The 23,515-nt window shown below is 38.5% G+C and overlaps 1 protein-coding gene across 1 annotated transcript; it reads left to right on the plus strand.

Moving 5' to 3' along the window:
• Positions 1-285: 285 nt before the first annotated feature.
• Positions 286-23,319, plus strand: SP4 (Sp4 transcription factor). Its single transcript, XM_010295619.1, has 5 exons — positions 286-366; positions 849-2,406; positions 21,339-21,567; positions 21,792-21,991; positions 23,072-23,319. The coding sequence occupies exons 1-5, from the start codon at positions 286-288 to the stop codon at positions 23,317-23,319; spliced, it is 2,316 nt and encodes a 771-aa protein (XP_010293921.1).
• Positions 23,320-23,515: the final 196 nt, after the last annotated feature.

Consider the following 23,515-nt stretch of genomic DNA (forward strand, 5'->3'; position numbering starts at 1 on the left):
AGGAGGGTTGTGGGTGGTTTTTTCCTGCTGTCTCTGGGAGAGGAAACCAAACCTCCCCTTTCTGGGTGTTAACTCTCCAGCCCCCATGGGTTGGGTTTCAAACCACGTTTCTTAGGACTCGTTCTTTTGTAATAATGATTTGCACTGTTGTTTTTATGAAGAGGTAAAGGCGACAAGCTGGGAACTGAAAAGGATGTGCTTGCAGGTTTTGTTATTGTATAAATGAAGGTGAATAATTAACCTGTTACACTTGATATTTTTGCAGATCAAAAGAAGGAGGAAACTATGCCCACAGAGGGAGAGAAATCTCCCGAGGCAGAGAATAACAACAATAATAATAAAAAAGGGAAAACTGGAGGCTCACAGGTAAAGCACACACCCCCAAATAGAGAAGCACCCAAACTATTAGCATGTAAAATGAAATGTTCAACTAACAGTATTTCCTGCTTAGGGCATCTTTCTTTGGGTTGGATGAAACATAGTTGGTTGGGTGCAATATTTTTACTGCCTGGACATGTTTTTTTTGATTGCATTTTGCAGTTTCAGCTGCTCTCCCCATAAGAGAAGCGTTTTTTAATTTTTTCTTTATTTTAGGGGGAAAAAAAGACTAGATTGAGTATGCGGTTGAGGTCCTGGTTGTCACACATTCATTGATAATTTGTGGCTTTATGTTTAAAGATTATTTACAGAAATACATACTTCCTTATTCAGAGCTGTATCATTGGTCTCTGCAGAAGCACTTGAGTTTTTTTTTTCCTGCTTCCTGTGTAAACCTTAATGCTTACTTCTGATGGTTCATACTCATGATCTTCTCCTGAATCTGTTCTGTTTTCTCTCTTTATGGATAGGATTCTCAGCCTTCACCTCTTGCTTTGCTAGCAGCCACTTGCAGCAAAATAGGAACTCCTGGTGAGAGTCAAGGAACTGGACAGCAGCAGATCATTATAGATCCAAATCAAGGTTTGGTGCAGCTTCAGAATCAGCCACAGCAGTTAGAATTGGTAACAACTCAGCTTGCTGGAAATGCTTGGCAGCTTGTTGCTGCTGCTCCTTCTGCTTCAAAAGAAAATAATGTTGCTCAACAAGGATCTTCAGTTGCCTCGAGTGCAGCAAGTCCCTCCAGCAGTAACAATGGAAGTTCATCTCCTTCAAAAACCAAATCAGGCAATTCTTCTACAGCAAGCCCTGGGCAATTCCAAGTCATTCAAGTACAAAATCCAAGTGGTAGTGTCCAATACCAAGTGATCCCACAGATTCAGACAACAGAAGGTCAACAACTTCAAATCAATCCATCTAATGCTACTGGCCTACAAGACATACAGGGTCAAATTCAGCTTATTCCTGCAGGGAATAATCAAGCTATCCTCACAGCTGCAAATAGGACAGCTTCGGGGAATGTTATTGCTCAAAACCTAGCAAATCAGACAGTTCCAGTCCAAATTAGGCCTGGTGTTTCCATACCACTGCAACTGCAAACTATTCCTGGTACTCAGGCACAAGTTGTAACAACGTTACCTATAAACATTGGTGGGGTAACCCTAGCATTGCCTGTGATAAACAACGTGGCAGCTGGAGGAGGCTCTGGTCAAGTTGGCCAGTCTACTGAGAGCGGAGTTTCCAATGGAAATCAGCTAGCATCTACGCCTGTCACTTCTGCCTCTGTTAGTACAATGCCAGAGTCTCCTTCTTCATCTTCCACCTCTACGACCACTGCCTCAACATCTCTAACTAGCAGTGACACGCTAGTAAGCTCTGCAGAAACAGGCCAGTATGCAAGCACAGCGGGCAGCAGTTCAGAGCAGGCAACTGAAGAACCTCAAACAACCGCTACGGACTCTGAAGCCCAGAGCTCCAGTCAGCTTCAGTCCAATGGACTACAGAACATCCAGGATCAGTCGGGTTCCCTTCAGCAGGTCCAAATCGTAGGTCAGCCTATTCTGCAGCAGATACAGATCCAGCAGCCTCAACAGCAAATTATTCAGGCCATTCCTCCACAGTCATTTCAGCTCCAGTCAGGGCAGACTATACAGACCATCCAGCAGCAGCCTTTGCAGAACGTTCAGCTGCAGGCAGTGAGTCCAACTCAGGTGCTCATCAGGGCTCCAACTTTAACACCATCAGGGCAGATCAGCTGGCAAACTGTACAGGTTCAGAATCTGCAAAGCCTTTCAAATCTTCAAGTTCAAAATGCTGGGTTACCCCAACAACTAACCATTACCCCTGTGTCTTCAAGTGGTGGCACAGCCATTGCCCAGATTGCACCAGTGGCTGTTGCTGGTACCCCCATCACTCTGAATGCTGCCCAGCTTGCTTCAGTACCTAATCTTCAAACAGTAAGTGTAGCCAACCTGGGTGCTGCAGGTGTTCAAGTTCAAGGAGTTCCTGTTACCATTACCAGTGTTGCAGGTGAGTGGTCTGACAAAGTTTTGGGTTTGTTTTGTTTTTTGTTTACTACTGCAAGAATACCAGACAGTTTTAAATTAATACTTTATTTCAGGATTTTCTGTAATAAATGTTAAATCTTTAACTGTGAGAAGATATCTTACACTTACCACTAGAATTCAGATTTTAAAATAGCTGACACTTCTAAACATTGACCTAATATTACCAGTTGTGTCAATTGAAATGGAACTGTTTGTATTTGATAAACTATCAGTAAGTGATCCTGTTCTCCATCTTGCTAAAGACTTGTAGGCTTTGGGAGTGAATGTGAGACTTTACCGTTAGAACTTTAATATGTTTAAAAACAACAACAAAAAGCTTTTTCCAGCCAGGCAGTATTCTTCGTCTCTGCATGGGGTATGTAGGATGAGGAAAGTGAGAGTATGTGAACTGGGGTATCTTGTGTCATGGCATGCATTTGTGTGGAACTATTTGTTGTATTCTGCACTAGCTCCTAAAGTTGTTCCCTTAAAAGTTTGTGTTCTGCATAGTGATTGAGTGGAATAAGGTATGCTTGCACAGAGCATAGTTCCTGTGACTTGTCTTTTTAAAAAAATAAAAACAACTGGTAACTGTACCTCAGTACTTGCTGATGAACTTTTGATTATGTATTATGAAATGCCTGTTTGGTTATGCTGGTCTAGTAGCTGGGAAAGAAGCTATTAAAAACTAGGCTGGATAACAGTTTAGTTCTAAAGTACATTCTGTGCAAGGTCTCTGCATTGTCCCAGAAGGGCAACTCTATATGCAAAACTTGCAAACTTTTAACATTTCAGGTAAAACCTGATTTAGGGGTTCTCTCTGCCAGTTTGATGCCTGGTTTTATTTCATACAAGTAAAAGTCTTCTGTTGTAGTAGTTAGAATAAACTCTTGTCTTAACAGCAACCCAACTACAGACACAGTTGTTCAGTATAAAACTGTAAGAAAAAACCCTCATGTTTAACTACTGTCCAGTCTGCATAAACAAATGTTAGTATCATATTGACTCTTAATCTGTTTTTTTTTAATTATCATATGCTAGGATGAGAAATGTTTAACTGGGCAAAGGATTGTTCCCTTTAGTTGAAACCTTTTTAAGGAGACTAAACATAGTTTGAAAATAAGAAATTTGCCACTGGAGAACTTCATCTGTTATGGTGCTCTTCAGCACTTGATGACACGTTGAAATACTAAGAGGTGGGTTGGACGCACTAAACCTAGCATATTCAAGGAGCGTTACAAAAATGTTCATCTGGGTAATCAGAATTAAAATGTTGGCCTTGTGTTGTGCTGTGATGGCTCAAAAAGAAGTTTCACTTAACTGGAGTTGACTAGCTGCAACAATATCTTGCAGTCCAGTTTGCCTTGGAAAAAAAAAAATCTGGATGGGAAGGTGCTAGTTGATTACTGTCGTTAGACAGAAGTTGCTACTTTGATAGGGGACTCTTCATAGGACACCTGCATTGGGAACAGCCTAGGCCTGGGGGCACAGGAAGAACCTTTCTTCATGCAGTTTCTTTCACGCTTACTAATGGTGTACAACTGTTAGTACACACGAATAGGTGTTATAACAAGAAATTCTGAATATCATCTTGCTCAGTTATCTTAACTGCGCCTCTGCTCGCCTGTGATGTCTTTTGGAAAATAAAGGGATTGAGATTCGTAACTGAGGATGAAAGAAGGGGAATGAGTCACAAGTATGGTCCTGGAGAAGCCAAGCCTTTGTCATAGAGGGTTCATATGTTAACTAAACTTAAGCTTTGTGACAATTGAATTCCCCTCCACCTTTTTTTTTTTTTTAATCCAGGTAGGCCTTTTATCTTTTTCCATAGCGCTTCTAATTTTATGCTTGCAGTAGTGAATCCTCCAACCTTTTCTCCATTCCTTGAGATATATATATGTGTGTATATATATATAAGGTACTATTTCTGTTTCCTGAGGCTTGAGGTTATGGAGGAAGAACAGACTTTGAGAATGTGAGAGATTAGTTATCTTATTTATCTCTACTTCTTCTCCTGTGAAGAGTGTCATGTGCAGTCCTTAACGCTGTATGTTCAAGGAAAGAATGGTTACGAATTAGAAAATTACAAACATGCTAAAATCTAAACTTTGCTTGCCATTTATAAGGAATAAGCTCTCTTGACCAGGACTATTAACTTCCTCAGATTTGCTGTGTTTTATTTGAAATGTTTTTGGGGTTTTTTTTTCTATTATTGTTACAGGAAACATTTTTAAAAAAATAAACTGCTCAGTTACTTCAACATCTGCAGACTGGTATCTTTTCTTTTCTGCAGTACCTAAGGTTGTCAGCATGATTCTTTTGTACATTAATTGAACTCTCCAGAAGTGGATCATTCACTACAAATGAGCAGTAGAAGTAGGTGTTAGAAATGAGCCTTATGGAGGGTGCCCAGAAAGTGTAAGGGAAAAAAGTGAGTGAAGGGTGCATCCCATGCATTGAGTCAGGTGCTGTAATGTTGTTAGGAAAAAAAAAAAAGTTACTTTGTCCTTCAAGCAAACCCAACTGATCAAGCCAGATGAGTTTTGGGGGTGGGGGGGAACCAATAACAATAAGTATTTGTCTGAAATAACTGTTCTTTTGTTTGTGTTGTATTTCTGTTCCATGAACATTGATTTTTTTTTTTTCCCTAGTTATGTCTACAATGGGGTAATTTAGGTATGTTTTTCAGTAAATGAAAATGAAATAGTAAAGCAATAGAACTCTAGAGTAATTAAGTGCAAATAACAAAAATTCTTAGCTTAAAATTATTATGGAAATGCTAAGCTATAGAACTATTTTGGGAAAGATTTTTTTTGGTGTGTCAAACACTCTAAATTCTAAAAGGGTCAAATTTCATGTGGGAAGAAAAATATTAAAATCAAGTAAATATTATATTTTAGTCTGCTTTTTGAGTAGCAAAGGCTATAAAGTCTCTGACTTTAGGTATGTAGGCTCTACTGTAAACCAAGCAAGATGAGTAAGTGTGGGTTTTTTTCTTTGTTTTGTTGTTTTTTTCAGTTAAAAGTTTAATGTTACTTTAAATGTTGCTCTTGGTAAGTATCGCACTTTGGGTTGTATGTTTTGTGTCATCAAAAAGCAGTGCAAAGCAGAGAAGTTCTCTCATCCTTCCACTTTCTGGCCTGAGGGAGAAATCATTCAATATCAAATGATGTAGAGGAAAAATACTTTTTACTGTGAGAGTGACTGAGCACTGACACAGGTTGCTCTGAGAGGTTGTGAACTCTCCATCTCTGGAGATATTCAAAAGTTGTCTGGACATGGTCCTGGACAATCTGCTGTACGTGGCCCTGGTTGAGCAGGGTGGTTGGACCAGATGACCTTCAGAGGTCCCTGCCAGTCTACACCACTCTGATTCTGTGAAATTTTGCTGAGAAGATGTACAAAGTGTCAAAGGAGTAATTACATGTACAGAAGAAAGCTGGAGGAAGAGATAGAAACTAAGTATCTAAGCCTTAAAAACAGATTTTTAAACAACTGTTTAATTAAGAGCTAATCGAATGGACTACGTAAATGCAACTGTGTTTATCTGAACACCTAGCTGTGAGGTCGGTACCTGTTGTGGGCATTAAGCAAGCTAGTTCTGTACAAAGTAAACTGTTTCTTCTGTGCTGTAAGAATTGTTGTTTTATACATGATTCCCTGTGGAACAAGATGGCATTTAATGTTAATAGGTGGTGACTTCCTGAATTCAGCACCTATAAGCTTGGGGACAAGCAGGTACTGAACAGTTCCGTTGCCTTTTTTCAAGGCTTCTGCTGTGATAGCTGTAGATGCAAGTTCCAAGGATTCCTGTGACCCCCGCTGCCCATCCCCTTCTTAAAATAAGGTATCCTTTGCCTTTTTACAGCTTATTTTCAGGCCCTTTTATTTGTCTGGATGTGTTAATTGACAACGTAAGTGACTAAGTGGAAGGAACTTGTTTTAGTACTAGATGGTTCTAACAGAAATACATAGTTCATAAAACCACTTCGTTTTTCGAGGGCTGGGTTTCTTTGTCCCTTAACACATTGGGCTTGGAGTATATTTGTTTTAGGGATAGCATGGAATGTGAACATCTGTGGATGCTGAAGAATATGGCGTGAGATATAACAGACTGGTAAAACTGTAATGAAATTGTAGAATCATAGAATCTTTGGGTTGGAAGGAACCTTTTAAGGCCATCTAGTCCAATCTCCCTGCAGTGAGCAGGAACATCTTCAACTAGACCAGGTTGCGCAGAGCCCCGTCCAACCTGACCTGGAATGTTGCCAGGGATGGGGCATTTACCACCTCTCTGGGCAACGTGTGCCAGTGTCTCACCACTCTCATTTTGGGAAAAATGTCTTCCTTATATCTAGTTGGAATCTGCCTCTTTCAGTTTAAAACCATTGCCCCTTGTCCTGTTGCAACAGGTCCTGCTAGAAAGTCTGTCCCCATCTTTCTTGTAAGCTCCCTTTAAGTACTGGAAGGCTGCAATAAGGTCTCCCTGGAGCCTTCTCTTCTCCAGGCTGAAGAACCCCAACTCCCTCAGCCTTTCTTCATAGGAGAGGTGCTCCGTCCCTCTAATCATTTTTGTGGCCCTCCTCCTGTGCTGAGGACTCCAGAGCTGGACGCAGTACTCCAGGTGGGATCTCACCAGAGCAGAATAGAGGGGCAGAATCACCTCCCTTGACCTGCTGGCCACACTGCTTTTGATGCAGCCTAGGATATGGGTGGCCTGGACTGTGAGCACATGTTGCTGGCTCATGTCCAGCTTTTCATCCCCCAGTACCCCAGAAGACTTCTTGGCAGGGCTGCTCCCAATCCCTTCACCCTCCTCAGCCTGTATTGACATCAGGGGTTGCCCTGACCCAGTGCAGGACCCTGCGCTTGGCCTTGTTGAACCTCATGAGGTTCACACGGGCCCGTTCCTTGAGCTTGTTCAGGTGCCTCTGGATGGCATCCCATCCCTCAGGCATGTCAACTGCACCACTCAGCTTGGTGTCATCTGCTAACTTGCTGAGGGTGCAGTCGATGCTAATGTCCATGTCATTGATGAAGATATTAAAGAGTACTGGTCCCAGTATGGACCCCTGAGGGACACCACTCATCACCGATCTCCATCTGGACGTTGACGTGTTGACCACTACCCTCTGGATGTGACCATCCAACCAATCCCTCATGCACCCATCAAATCCATCCCTCTCCAGTTTAGAGAGAAGACTGTTGTGGGGGACTGTGTCAAAGGCCTTACAAAAGTCCATATAGCTACATCAGTAGCTCTTCCCTTGTCCACTGATGTAGTCACTTCATCTGAGTATTAATGGCTTCCCTGTAAAAGTTTTGCATTTCTGCCTGTAGGATTTCTTTCACTGGAGCCTTTAGAAGAGGTCGTAAGCTTTTTCTGGACTTGTTTTTGCTAACAGTGGGAATATAGTGGTAGAGAGGATGCTTTTTCAGAATAATGTGCTGTTTCTTATGGAAGAAAGAAAAGGCAGTAGATCAGACTTGTATCTACCTAACTATACATCTTGAAATAATTTTGTTATGTCATGAAGGTGTTTGTCCCATACAAAAGTGTATGACAGACTTTTGTTTTAAAAATAGTGAAAAATATTACTGGTATTTTGTGTATACTTAGTCCAAGCTTTGTTAGTTGCTTTAGGCAAAAGTCGCCAGATTCCATCACCTTGCAATTCAAGTTCAAGTCGTCTTATTTAAGATGAGTGATCATGTGGCCTGAATTGTGGGGAATTTGGAGTTCATCTACCATCCATCTGGAGCAATGACTTCTGTTCAGTGGAACAGTCTGTTGCTTGGCAGTACTGGAACTGGAGAGTTTTAAGTCTTTTGCATGTTGATATGTTGTATACTCTAAACCAGTTATTAATGACAAGTCCAATGTCAAGTGTTCTTATTGGGGCACTTTAAAAACATACTGAACCTTGCCCTTCTGTTTCATACTCTGTAGTAATGTGAGCTACGAAGGTATTTTTCTCTTTGACCAGCTGCTTTCATTGCACTACTACTAATCGTTATGCAATTTGTCAGTACCCCCATCTCTCCTGCTTTCTTGTGCCCTTTCTCATTTGTCTGCATCAAACTTCATCCTGTCTTCAAGGCTTTCTGTTCCCTTTCCTTTAGTAACTCTTCATGTGGGACAGTCAGTAGTTTTATGGCTTGCTGTTCAAAGACTGAAGACATGGTTTAGATATTACTGTCATTCTGGTTCAAACTTTGTAGAGGAGTTTGAAACATTCTACCAAATTCCTTTAAACAGGAATAAAATGATACATAAGATGAAATGCACGTAGCTCAGGAATAGTGACTGGAAAAATGGAAACATCACACCCGTTTTTAGAAAGGGTAAAAAGAAGGACCCTGTGAACTACTAACCAGTCAACCTCACCTCTGTGCCTGGTGAGATCATGGAACGCATCTTCCTAGAAGCTACGCCAAGGCATATGGGTGACAGAAGTGATTAGAGGCAGCTAACATGGCTTCACAAAGGGCAAATCGTGCTTGACTGATGATGTGTCCGTCTATGATGGAGTGACTGTGTTGATAGGTAAGGGAAAAGCAGCTGATACCATCTACCATGACTTATGTAAGGCATTTGACACGGTCCTGTACCATAGCCTTGGAGAGATATGGGTTTTATGGCTGGACTATTAAATGGGTAAGGAATTGACTGGATGGCCACATTCAGAGAGTTGCTGTCAATGGCTCAATCTCCATTTGGAGATTACTAATTAGTAGTGTCCCTCAGGGGTCTGTATTAGGACCAATACTGTTCAATATCTTTATTAATGACATAGTGGGATTGAGTGCACCCTCAGCAAGTTTGCAGATGACACAAAGCTGAGTAGTATGGTTGACACGCTTGAGGGACAGGATGCCATCCAGGGACCTCAACAAGCTTGAGAAGTGGGCCCACATGAACCTCATGGGGTTCAACAATCCAAGTGCGGGGTCCTGCAACCTGGGTTGAGGCAATCCCCAATATCAGTACAGGCTGTGTGATGAATGGAGATCAGCCCTGTGGAGAAAGACTTGGGGATATTGGTAGATGAAAAATTGGATATGAGCTGTCAATGTGCGCTCGTAGTCCAGAAGGCCAACCATATCCTGGGCCACATAAAAAGAAGCAAGGCCAGCAGATCAAGGAATGTAATTCTCTCCCTCTACTCCACTCTTGTGAGACCCCATCTGTGTGTACTGCGTCCTGTTCTGGGGTCGCCAGTAGAAGGCAGACATGGACCTGTTAGAGTGGGTCTAGAGGAGGGCCATGGAAACGATCAGAGGGATGGAACACCTTTCCTATGATGACAGGCTGAGAATTGGCGTTCTGACTGGTAAAGAGAAGGCTCTGGGGAGACCTTATTGCAGCCCTTCAATGTACAAAGGGAGCTTGTAAGAAAAACTGAAGTACTTTTTACCAAGGTTTGCCTGTAGTCACAGGACAAGGGGCAGCAGTTTTAAATTGAAAAAGGGTAGGTTTAGGTTGAACATAAGGAAGAAATTTTTTACTATGAAGTTGGTGAGACGCTAGAACAGGTTGCCCAGAGAAGTTGTGGATTCCCCATCCCTGGAAGTGTTCAAGGACAGGTTGGATGGGGCTTTTAGCAACCTGATCTAAGGCAAGATGTCCCTGCTCATATCAGGGGGTTTGGTACTATATGATCTTTAAAGGTCTCTTCTGACCCAAGCCATTCTATGATTATGAATACAGAAGTCAAAGGTGTTTCTGACTCTGCTGATGCTGACTGCAGGTGATGCATACAAGAATAATCTGCTCAGATACTCCTCCCACTATTCAGTGATCTGCAGTTTAGGTCCTCCTGAGCCAGAAGTGGGATTGTTTTTATTAATTTGTTTTTTATTTAAGAATCCTTGATTGATTTATTTTCTTCTGTGAATTTGTCTTTTTTTGAGTCTTTGTAAATTTTATACGTGTTCAATGTCTGCAATAAACTGTGTCTTAATTGTTGTGTAAGACACATTGTAATTTCTCAAACTGCTGTATTATGAAAAATTAAACTGTCTGATTCACCTTTATACCACTCACAGTCTTCTATTATCTCTATCACATATGCTAGTTACTGAGGGAGAGGCAGGTGTTTAGTCTGAAGTCCTAGAATATTACACTTACGTTGTGGAACAAAAGAAGATGTATTTTCTTGACAAGATGTAACCTGTGAGTCTCCTTGCTCATGCTAATGTAATAGTATGTGTAGAAGCAGAACTTGGTGAGTTGTGTAGCTAAGAAAGGAAGAATGCCTGTAGGTGGTAACAAGGTGAAAAGGGTTTACAAATAGCCACAATACATGTAGGAAAACTGGCAAATATAAATACCGAGGGTGGAAGTTGAAGGTGCTGAAGGGTGGTGGTTGCATGATCTTTTTTTTAATAACATGCAGTGTTTCCCTGGATGTTCATTGGCAAGCAAGCTGCAGCAAGTACATTGAAAGAAACAAGCTGCAAGCTATGGAATCTACAGTAAAAAGATAAGTACAAAGAACTGAGCTATTTTCCACAAAACCAGGAAAAATGCAGGAGTTTTTCTTATTTTTTTTACTTCATAGTGTGTTACTTGGCATTCTGAGGGTGTAGTTGTGAGTATAGAAATTTAGAATAATTTTCCCAAAGTCATGAAAGGTCACTTAGAACTGTTCTCAGGTTGCCTTGAGCTGAGAATTGTTGCAGAACCACAGTGTTCTAAATATTATAGCACTGGCATCCATTTCAGATGCTGCAGAGTAATTATAGGAGAAGCATTTAGCCTTCTAATGACAAAATTGCTTTAGTTATGGGATTTTTTTAAACTGAAATTCAAAATAGTGGCAGAAGCAGTTTATCAACAAACAGTGCTGGTGAAAACAAATGTTTGCCTTGGTAGCCTAAAACATCTTAAGTTACAATATACTGTTCCTGAGCTTGATGCGTAAGGAATGCACAATCTACCTGTTCAGATAAATTGCCTATGGAGAATAACCCCTTAAAAATGCTTCAGTAAAACAAGCCTTTTCTGCCTGACCTGTGAGTAGCAAGGCATGACTTCATCGTTATTTCTAGATAAAATGGGAAGGGGAAGCATTTCAAGTACCAACTTTGCTCATAATTGTGAGGTGAAACAGGTTTCTAGTGAGCTGTTTCTATGCTATTAACTTCAAGAATTAAATATAAGTTCTTAAGTCTTCAAAGAAGAATGTTAGTAAAACTGTATTTCCCTATTAGTGTATGTGGTCTTACAAAAATGTTTCTTCAATACAGGTGCACTCTCTGAGAATATAAAATTTTGCCATACCTTCTCTCATTCCCTATTGTCAGAAATAAGAGCATATAGAGTAGGAAATGAATTGGCTGAACTTTTGTGTTCAGAAAATGTCAAGCAAGGAACTGAGTGATACTGCACATCTTCATCAGTCTGTTAGTATTTTTTTTTTTAAGGGTGCTTAGATCTGCACTAAGCCAAGCTTCTTGTTCTTCCATTACCACCTGGGGTGGGGGAGTGGCAAGAAGCATATTCAAAATCTGATTTCAGTAGCTTCCTTTGTGTAACTTAAATTATGGAGTACTTAGCTTCATGTGATTTTGGTACTGGTAGATAAGATAAATAAATTCTTACTGTTTTAATATATTTAAAATGTTTAATGGCGATTGTGATTATTGAAAAATCTAACTATATATGGAATGGGATGTCATGTTCTAAGGGGAATGTTAATTTCAAGTATAAACAATGTTATTGAAAAATGACTACATTTTTCAGTGGTGAGTGAAATGGACAATTTAGTTAATATAAGCTGTTTTATTCATATGCTGTGGCATAGTAGCTTTGGAAGTAGTCAGGAATGCATAATGAAATGTAATTCTTATAATGAATATTTTGCTCTTCTCGTGACACTTTCACCAAAACAATAGCTCTGGACACCTGCAGTCTCCTGAGCAATGCAGCATCTCAGCACATGCTTAGGTTAGTTTGGGCTATAGTTATATGGATTTCTATATGCATCTGTGCTTAAGAATGGAGTTTTGAGTGATGTTTAATACTATGGACAGTGGCTAACAGTCATATACATATCAGCTCATTATTAGTAAACTGAAGTAGTTTCAAGTGATGATGTGACCACTTTTCCCTTGAGCAAAATACTGAAGTCTAAGAAATATAGGCCTTGATTGTCTTGTCTCTTTGGTCATCAGGAAGTAACTCTTGACTAAAACATTAAGCTTTTCAGTTTGTTCTGAACCAAAAAAGGAAAACCAGGTAAGATTAAGCATACCATTTTATAGTAATAACAATGTTACAGAAGAAGATGGCAGAACTTCTAAGGGTTTGGATTTTGGAGATTTTTGTGGCCCTTCTTTTGTGATTCTGTAATACATAGTTTTGGTTCTTGTCTGATGAAGGCTGTAACAAGTTACAGTTGTTACATCTTTAGTAAAGATTAGTAAATTTAGTAAAATTAGTCTTTGTATTGGTTAGCCTATCTACCCATAGGCTGTTATTGAACCAAAGCTTGTGTGTCATGTTTAGTCTTACTGTAAAAGGTCTTCAAAAATGTTTTATGAAGCTTGTTTTTCCTGATAATAACTTTTAATCACCTTGCCAGTGTTGGTTTTTACTCTGAATAAATTATCAACTGCTATGCAACTTAACCCAGTTTTAAAGTCATCTGTCGAAAGGATTTTCCATTTTCCATGTATGTACCTGTTAACTAATCCCTCCTGTGCATAGAGGCGTATTTAATTTTATCTTGATCAATATGAAGATAACATTTCATATAGCCAAAATGTTTACTTCAAGGACACTCATGAACCTTCTAGTCAAGTGTAAAACATGTAAGCTAGCTAAGCTGCAGTCAAAAACGCCACAAAGCCTAACAAAAAACTCCCACGCCTCCCCCCCAAAAACCCAACAGAGTACTGGAAACTTGGCTTGCATTTTTTCATGTCAGCCTCCTTCTGTCCTTTCAAGATTAGGCTATTACTATTTTCATGGTAATGTAGAGAAATTGAACTGAGATGTTGAAAAGCACATTTCCTGAGACCAGTATTTTAGTTTCCATATGGCAGGAGTGTATGAGAGGCATATGATTTTTGTTTTGTTACAGTTTGTCAGGTATTGAGCTCCACTAGTCAGATTGTATGGGCTAACAGTCAAAAAGTTTCTTTCTAATCCTATCCCTATTTCGGAGTTCAGGGGAAGAGTTGGAAGAAAAACTGGACTACATTCTCTTTGTGGCTATAAGCTGTAGAATAACCTGAGAGTTGGGGTGGGGTGATGGGGTAGAGGGAGATGTTCCATAAAGTGAACTTAAAAACCTCCATATCTTACACCTACTACTAGTTTCCATGCGGTGCATCTGACATTCTGCAGCACAGTTGGTACTCGAGTTGTCAGTTATCACTCTGGTTCATTATGCGGGGAGCTACTTGTGTTCATCTGCAGAGAAGTGTTCTTGAACACACATCCCAAATACACTTTTCTTTTTGACTGTTTTATCAATGACAATGAAATTTGGCATTGGTTTGTTTTTTTGGTGGGTTTTTTTTGGTTTTTTTTTTTTTGGAAGTGTCTCTTGCCTTAGCAGTAGCGTAACAAGTTATTTTTCTGATTCCAACTCCTTTTTTAGAATATCTAATAAACTGACCATATTTTCTTTCCGTTTGAAGCCACATCCAGAACAACCAAGAGGCATTGCCTTATTTTGACTGAAACCTCTACTTGGTTGTGCAAGACTAAATTCTGTGAAACTGTAGCTCCATGATTGATTTTTATGTTGTTTCTGTACAGGTCTTCCTGTGTTGTATTTGTGGTAGCTCTTTCCTATGTTTAGTGAAGTAATGAAAAGAAAACTGTCTTTCAGTTTAATGAAAGATACTACCTGCTGGGAAAACTTCTTTTCTGTTGTGACTTCAGGTTGTCCTAAAGCCCTTGGGTAAAGCTTTATGTTTTTGAGAAGTTACTGAAGTACCTTCATGAAGCTTCTTGGACATTGTTTTGTCTTTGTGTTGCCAATAAGATCCTGGCACAAAATGAAAAAGACTTCAGTTTAAGGTGTTTGTAAATCTCTCAAACTTACTTTTTACTGTCTTAAATCTCGTGCTTTTAAGTGTGTGTTTTTGTCACAGAAGTTAAACACAATAATGATGCTGTTCAGTAATTTTTGAACACATGGAGCCATTTGACATAGGAAGCTTTTGGAGGAGAGGATAACAAGTTCTTACAAAAGTTGGCAATAGGCAAAAGATAGAAACTTGCTGCAATGTCCCTGTAGGAGGTAGGAAAGACGTCTAGTTGATGCTGCAGTTTGCACTGGAAACTTTGAGCTCATAGTAGCATCTAGACACAATACTGTGTTGTGATAACTCAAATTTCTTTTAGTAGTTGGGTGGATCCAGTTTCTCTCTCTCCTTCAGACTGTTCTTTACAGAATGTGTGGGTCATTTGCATCAGCACTTGTGCAGTTTTCTGTTCTGGGGAATTCTTCCTCTATCATGTATTGTTTCTTTATAAATATTTATAAACCACTGCTTCAGGGTAGAAGAGAGGGCAGAATTGTCTGCATACTGTTTAAATAGCACTGAATTGCCTCATCTTCTGTGTAAATACTGTTATTCAATGTTGTCTTCACATATATTTAACTTTAGGACATCATTTGCATTTCATTCTTCAGCATGAAACATCCTTCCTGGTACATTTTGTTTGGAAAAACGTGATCTCAGACTATGAACTATTGACACAGACTTTTCTGAAGTTTAAAATCTTGGCTATATCTTAAACTATTATCTTTTATTATACATACATCTAAATATATTATAAATAAATGTAAAAATAAATATATGTAAAATAATAATATAAAATATTATCTTACCGTAAATTACCTGCATATCATTGTGGAAAAAGAATGTTAGGGTAAAGGATATTTGCAAGCTGACTGTAGTTGGTGTATGCAGGGGAAGGGGACATGAGAAACCTTTTCCCCCTTTGGTTTGGATTAGTAAGTTGTTGAATGGGTGAGCTGCTGCATCAGCCCTGATGCTTGTAGAGCTTTGGAACTCTGCAGGCTGTCATTAGCTGTCCTTTAGTAATGTACATTGAACTATGGATGTCAGTTGTAACCTTCTCTTTCATTTTTAGAATATGCAGTTGAACAAATTTTCCTTTTTAGAACATTAGCTGCTCTGGCTCTAGGTACATTTTTGCAAAGTGTTCCTCAGGTTTTGCAGTAAGGTGTATTATACTGAAGTAACTGTTACTAATGCTGTCATCTTTTTGACTGCTGAATGCTGGTTGCACAACAGCAACAGGAAATCTATAGAAATTGTTGTGGGGAACTAAGTACCAGAAACTAGAAGTGTCCTTTTCTTCAGTCTTAAATTTCTTTTCCTTCCAAGATCCATTTTTCTAAAGCTTGACTCCCATGATTTCTCTGGATCATTAAAGTTAAGTCCTTTTCTTCCCCTTCTGCCTTATTTGCCTCAAAGAGTAGCTTTTCATGCTTGCTACTTCAGGTGAACAAGAATAGGAATGCAGGTGCGATATGTAGGAATGCATATGCAATATGATGGATGCCTAAGCCTAATAACCATGATCTTCAGTAGTCAATCACTCCATCGGAAAAGTACTTCTTAGGTACCATGCATTAGCTTTCTTCAGTCATCCAGGTGGTGTTATGGGAGCTATTATTTTGCAAATTAGCTTTGAAGCCTAAAATTAATTGAGATAGATATATTGTTTGACTTCATAGATATTACTTAAAATCCTTGAGTTTTCTTGCATGAATGTGTTAGGCTCATTTATACCGGGAAAGTGTATATGAGTTGTAATTGCTAAGATGCAGTTTTACTGCAAAAAGTGATGCTGAAGAACAAAGGATGTGCAATCCTGTATCTTGTGATAATAAGTAATGCATTTACTTAACTGCTTAAATGGGCAAGATTAGTGACTAAAGTCATGCAGGTTCTTCTATTTGGGAAGCTTTAAAAATTTCTATAATGTTCTTAATTGCATTCAGTCATAATTGTATATGCAATATTGCAATGAGTGAGCATCTTATTTGCACTTTATTTGCAAAATAAATACCTTGCCAAATACAATACCAAAATAAATTGCCTTGTTTTTTGCATGTTGTCCTGTGGTCAAATAAATGGTTACTATCCAGAAGAAAGATCAGACCTGAGAGAAAATTAAATGCAATGGAGTAGTTTGTATTAGTATGATTTTGTACACTAACAATTTGTTGTAACTTACCATTATAACTTGACAGCATGTGCAATAAAGTTCAGTCAATACACAGGTTCAATGATGATTTTGTTAATCAAGAATGTTTCACAATTTCAGAAAATAACTATTAAAAACTCTTTCTCTGGTTCCCATGATTTCTTTATCTCCTTAAAGCAGGTGTAAATGTGTGATGACTGCTTTAACAACTTTCACAGAATAACATAAATGAAGTGTGACTTTGTTTGTACCTCTTTCTGAAATCTGTGTTTAAACATGAGAGCTCTTGTTACTGAAAGGTTTGATTATGAATGGTGAAGTACAGTGATATCAGGTCTTGTGGTTTGGAGTACATCAGGAAGAAGTAATGTCAAGTGATCTCATGGTTGAAGCAGAATTTCTGGGAGGCTTTAAACGGTATTTTAATGCCACTAGTAAGAAGTCATAGGGGTTATTTTTAATAGGTCTTTTTTTCTCTATCTAGAAAGTGTCAGGGTATCATTCTGTTCGTGTATGGATAACATTATCTCAGCCATCTGTTTTCGGAATAAGCAGAGTGCGTTTCAAACAAAAAGCTAATTTGTATTTAGATCCTCTCTATTGAAAAAAATCCTTATTTTTATAAACTCTTAGAAGTTACCCTGACTTAATTTTGTAGGCTGCTGACAAGCTCATATCAACAGTTAAGTTTTCTCAGTATCTTTTCCTCAGTAAACTTGATTTAAGAAATAATGAAATTCCTTTATCTTCCCTTAGTAAGTATAAATGATATAAAAGTTCAAGCCCTTAGTGATCCATAGTGAATTCTAGTATATAGTTTAAAAAATAAAAATCCTGTACAACTCAAGACTATAGCAGGCTTTCTTTGAGATTTAGACCAGGGCATGTTCTGTCAGTTGTTTTGTGAAAATTTTCTGATTTTTCTTCAAGAGAAAAGATTTTTCAACTGGTCTAAAATACATTCATTTTACTCTGAAAGAAAAAGAATGAAGAATTTTATGTTCAACAACTTTAAAATGAGAGTAGATGCATTTCTTTCTATCCTGTGTGCTACTAGTGTGCTAGCTTGTTCAGATGCTTTTTCAGGAGTTAATTTTTTTAAGTCCAGGAAATACTGTATTGAACTTTCCAGTGTCTTCTGATAACTATGTAAATTTCTGTCAGAGATATATCAGCTAGGGGGTTACTTTTTTACCTCAAAAAGTAGAGATTTGCTTATTGAATATTGTGGCTTTTTTATTACAGATTTTTGGAATTTTATGGAATATTGTAGATTTTTAAATAAGACTATTTGTGATATTTTGAGAGTTTCAGAACCTTCTGTTCTGACTTCAGTAAGTAGAATACTAGGAAAGGGAGTTTAAAATAACAATGCCATAAGATTAATTTAAAGAAGAAAATCAACATTTACATTAGAAAGTGTAATAACTTTGTTAATGCCATCTAAAGAGCAGTCATTTAATTACTGTTTAACTGAAACAATGTGGATAATGTAATTGTCTGCCCGAGCAACCTTACTTTTGCCATTTTCTCTTTTGTAATTTTATTATCATCTTTACAGTTACTGTGAAGAATTGCTGTTCAGATGTATCACTAGATTATGTTTAATAAATAGATTAAGGTTGTAGCTCAGTAGTGTGTATCCTATACTCCAAGGTATGCATGGTCCTCACATTGGGGAGGGAAAGTTCAGAGCAGATAAAGTATGTGTCAGCAGAAGTACTCGATATTCTGAAGAAGTACTGGAAGCCCCTTATGTGGTTGGTCATCTCATGACTTAGAGACTGAAAGTTGGTTCATACTGAATCAGCACAATATATCGGATTTTTAGAAATGCTGAGCAGGCTTCCCCATAAATCTGGTTTGGTCAGATCCAGCAAGAGTTATGTACCAGACATTCATCACTGTAGCACCAATCATGGAGTGAAAAGTTGTCGTCCTTATAGTTCAAGTGCCTCAATTCCCATCTTACTTGGAAAGCCTTGGTCTGGCAGCCTAGGGCATTGAAACTTTAATATCAATTCAAGAAAATCAGAGAGAAAGGAAAAATTGAGAGAAGGATGCCCTTCAGCTGTGTTCTGACCCCAGACCAGTTAGGTCCCAGGACTTTTTTGCTAAAATAGGCCTTTGTGACATGAATGGAGTCATCCCTCTAACAGACTGTAATGACAAAGGGTAATTCTTATTAATGCACTTGAAAATGTGATTGATAGTGAAAACAGCATAAAGGCTGCAGTAGGAGTGGCCATAATATGTTACATCTGTAACTTCTGCAGTAACTATTCGTAGACTCATCATTTATAGTGCTGCTCTGCGAATTAATGGAGTTTGCATCTTGGGTTTGCTTAACAGACAGGAGAGTGGTTTGTGCTCTGTAAAAGACTACAAGCTGAGCAAGTTCTTCCTGTTAATTTATTTACTTTTGGCTAGCCAAAAACTGCAGCTGGTTTTCAACACGAGCAATCACATTATCATGATAAGATGAGCATTAGATATAACAAAAATGATCAGCTGCCTTTGACTCTGCCTATTCATACCACTTGGTCAGCACTTCACCAGTTTAACAGCCTGACAAGGAATTGCCCCTGGACTAGCACCTTCTTTGGAAGCTCTTGTGTCCTCTTCTGCCACTGTCACACCCAAGTAGATACTACTGTTTGCGTTTATACCATGGTGTTCTCCTTTCCCTATCATATTCGCTCTCAAGGATTTTCATGAGTGCTTTTCCATTAGAATATGGGAAATAAATTTATTTCCACTACAAAGCTATTCTGAAAAGAAAGACTTTGTTCTATCCTAGACATATGGAGGCTCTGCATTCAAGATTAAGCTTAACTCTTTCTGTGATTCCTCTGCTCCAAATACCAGACTTTTTTTAGAATTTTTTTTTTTTGTTCTAATATCTATCTGCCCAACAGCAAGTGGGTTTCAAACATTATCTCTTCTGGGTTTGTCCTGTTCTTTTCAGAGAACCGAAAGTACTCAGCATCTGTCAATATTTGTGGCCTGCTTAAGAGAACAAGAAATTAATGTTTATTCCTATCTAGGCAGATTAGGTGCAAGTTGCGGACAGAAACCAAGAGAGATAACAGGGAAAATTTGGTTAGTGCTTCTGGTGAAAATAACCTGGTACTGGCCTAGGCACAAGAAAGGTTTATTCTATTTTCTGTAGCCAACAGTGGCCTATTAGAGGACAGTCAAGTCACTTTGGGAGGTTCTCTGTATATCATATTCTTTAGTCCTAACCTATCTGCGCATATGTGGTGGTGTTGGGTGCTGTGTGTTAGGTTTCATTTACGGCTGTTACCGTGGTTATACAGGTTAGCATACATTGCTCCTCAGCAGTCATGTGAATGAAGTAGTCATTATCCCATGCTGTGTTGTATATGAATTCACTTGGTAGCTAGGTGGGTTAGGCGTCAGAGAACGTGTTCTTCTCAGTCTTATCCCCATTAATAGCATCTGTTATGGATGCTTGAGAAGTTAGTTGCAGCACCCATTTGAATCGCTCTGAATTGTGTTATCTCAAAGGGATTTCTAAGTTTTAAATTAATGCTTGAATACTGAAGACTTTCTAATCTTAAAATATTATAGTCTATTCTAAGGAATTCTGGTTGGTCATTGCACTTTCTCAGTAAGTAGGTAGCATTTCCTCTTATTTCCCATTTGTATGAAGGCACTGATTTTTTTAAAATGGCAGCATCTAATGATATTTTGTCCTATTCCTGTTACTGGCAGGACTGGCATTCAGTGTTGTCAGATTGTGTCTGGATGTCATATCTCTGTGTCAGACTTAGTTTATTGTGTTATTTTCTTAGACCGTATAGTATTAACTTTTTAAGCAAACATAATATTTGCTTAATATCTGCTGCTCAAGAAACTACATTTCTTACCTATATTGGAATACTCTTTATTTTGCTTTAATATCAAGACAGTGATCCTGATTTGCTTTGATCAAGAAAGCCAATGAGATCAATGAAGTTATGCAATGAAGCTGAATTCTTAATTCAAGTCAATCTTAGAATTCCATTTGATTCAGTCAAGCTGCTTTTCCCATCTTCTTGAAAACATGCTCCCTTCTGCAAAACAAAATCATCAAATATCTCAAGTTCAAAGGGACCCATAAGGATCATTGAGTCCAACTCCCTGCTCCTTGCAGGACTACCAAAAACTAAATCATATGACTAAGAGTTTGTTTGAGTCTAGTCCTACAACATTTCTTTTTCGTTGTGAAAGTTCCTTTGTGGCTCAATGTTGATTCAGGACAGATTGTAGGAGAAGTGACAATTCTGTATGTGCCATAAAGCAACTTCTAAAATTACCTAATTGTAGTTTTCTGAATGTAGATATGCTTTCAAAGGTTATTAGAGAAACATTAATTGGCAACAGATATAACAATCTTTCTGTGTAAGATTTTATTTAATGTTTTCTCATTTATCTCATCTTTTGAGAAAAAGTTCATGTTTCTTAGTATAAGTCAGTAATTTGCAGTCTTGTACTGTTCTAATAACAAATTACATTAAAGAGAGCTATCTAAGCTAGCAGCTGAGTCCTCTGATAGCGCTTCAGGAAAATAGCTGGCTTTAATATTTGTTTTGTGGCTTCCCTTAACTTTAGGTGGGTTTTTGTCCTATAAAAGGTATGAAACTTATTTGTGCATTTCACTTCTTGAAATGACTAATAAAAGGTACAACCACTTTCTTATTTTGCAGGTCAACAGCAAGGACAGGATGGAGTAAAAGTACAGCAAGCCACAATAGCTCCTGTTACTGTAGCAGTAGGTGGCATTGCTAATGCAGCAATTGGTGCTGTTAGTCCTGACCAGATAACACAAGTGCAGCTGCAACAAGCTCAACAAGCTTCTGACCAGGAAGTGCAACCTGGCAAGAGATTGAGAAGAGTTGCCTGCTCATGTCCTAATTGCAGAGAGGGAGAAGGAAGGTAAATGTAAATTTTATCAGTACATATTTAGTCTTCTTATTGCAGTTTGCCTCATTTTCTTATATTGCCTACATTTTTTTAATGCTTTCTATTAGAAAGTATGTTTATATATTTATTTTTAGACAGGGGATTATAATTGTCTCTATTAGCATGAAATATTTTTCCTAGTAGTTAATAATATTTTCAAATGTAATTGCTTACCTGTTTAAGTTTGATCTTTTTAGAGGCAGCAATGAGCCAGGAAAAAAGAAACAACATATCTGCCATATTGAAGGATGTGGAAAAGTTTATGGCAAGACATCTCATCTTCGAGCACATCTGCGCTGGCATACCGGTGAAAGACCATTTGTATGCAACTGGATTTTTTGTGGCAAGCGATTTACAAGGAGCGATGAGTTACAAAGACATAGAAGAACCCACACAGGTTGGTCAGCCCTCTCTGTATGCATAGTACAGCAAGTCTGAACCATAGTGGCCATGGTTAAACAGTGATATCCAAGATCTTGCTTATTAGGATCTCTGAAAACTATTTTTAGATGTAAATAAAGTAACTTTAAAACAGAGGAAGTGGTAGATTTGTTTTCATCAATGCAAGCTAGTTGTGAAAGGAAACTAATAAAATGAGATCTGTTCAAACTATTCTTCTGTACTTACGCTAGAAGAAAGATGACCATTTCATGACAGATAGCTGATGTACATTAGCTAATGCCCGATCTAAATTTGGCACGTTTTCTTGAGCATGTAGTATTGGCCATGGACCAGGGTTGTCATGTTCTCACTTGGACTAGCCCAATCCTTAACAAATTTATTAACCTATTCCATACATCAAATTTGATCTTCTTGGGAAGTTTCTTGAAGTTTCAAGTGAGAACTGATAAAGCAAGTTCTCTTTAAAGTTCTGATTGGAAGGATGGACCTCTTAGAAACTGAAAATTTTATCGGCCTTTGTATTTCTAGCCCCAAGAAGGTTTCCCTCCCCCCGCAACTTACAGCATCAGAAGATAGCACTCGAAGTCTAAGTGCTAATTAATTACATTTGAACAGTGACAGGACTTTTTAGTATGGTGAACTTACCTCTCTTGACATAGATTTCATACATTCTCATGGAGCTTTGGGATTCATGTTTCCAAATTCCCCTCTCATCACTGTAATCTAAATAATGAAAGTATTCTTAAAAATGCTATCAGGTGGTGCTTTCAGGACTTTTAGCTCTCCTCCTCTGTCAGACTTACAGAAGTTTATGAAAATTCTCTGGTGACCTGAAATTCAAACTTCTCACCAGATAATCACAGCATAGCAATTATTGGTTGAGGACATTTTAGTAGTGAAGAGTGGATTGCCAAAAGCCTGTGACCTGAAAATCAGACTGGTAGAGAAGAAAATATTGTATCCTTTTAAAGACGTTTCAGATGTTGAGTAGAAAAGGGTCAGATTCAAATGATCAAGGAAAAAGTGTTCAGTGCGCTCTCAGTAACCTTTTGGTTTTGTTGTTTTTTTAAAAAAGGTGAAAAGAGATTTGAGTGCCCAGAATGTTCTAAAAGGTTTATGCGAAGTGACCATCTCTCAAAACATGTCAAAACTCATCAGAACAAGAAGGGTGGTGGAACGGCCCTTGCTATTGTTACCTCAGGAGAACTGGACTCTTCAGTTACTGAGGTTCTTGGTTCTCCAAGAATTGTCACTGTTGCTGCCATTTCTCAAGATTCAAACCCAGCAACCCCTAATGTTTCAACAAACATGGAAGAATTCTGAAAGGATCATTTAAATGGACGCCTAGTGCTGCACTTAAGTTTACATACCTTTCAGGATATGGAAGTGGGCTGGTAAAGTGGATTACAGAGCAGGAAATAATGTTTTCAGTCATGACTTCTGTAAGTGTTCCAGGTTGGAGGGTCAGCATGGGAAGTGTACACCGGTGCAACAAGACAAAAATTTCAAAAATACAAAC

Source organism: Phaethon lepturus, unplaced genomic scaffold, assembly GCF_000687285.1.
Source record: "Phaethon lepturus isolate BGI_N335 unplaced genomic scaffold, ASM68728v1 scaffold1521, whole genome shotgun sequence".
Taxonomy (NCBI): Eukaryota; Metazoa; Chordata; class Aves; order Phaethontiformes; family Phaethontidae; genus Phaethon; species Phaethon lepturus.

Excerpts from the sequence above, each read along its gene's own strand:
- SP4 (XM_010295619.1), top strand. The coding sequence starts at position 286 with ATGCCCACAGAGGGAGAGAAATCTCCCGAGGCAGAGAATAACAACAAT. Across the intron at positions 367-848 it reads GGAAAACTGGAGGCTCACAG|GATTCTCAGCCTTCACCTCT; the intron begins GTAAAGCACACA and ends CTTTATGGATAG. Across the intron at positions 2,407-21,338 it reads TACCATTACCAGTGTTGCAG|GTCAACAGCAAGGACAGGAT; the intron begins GTGAGTGGTCTG and ends CTTATTTTGCAG.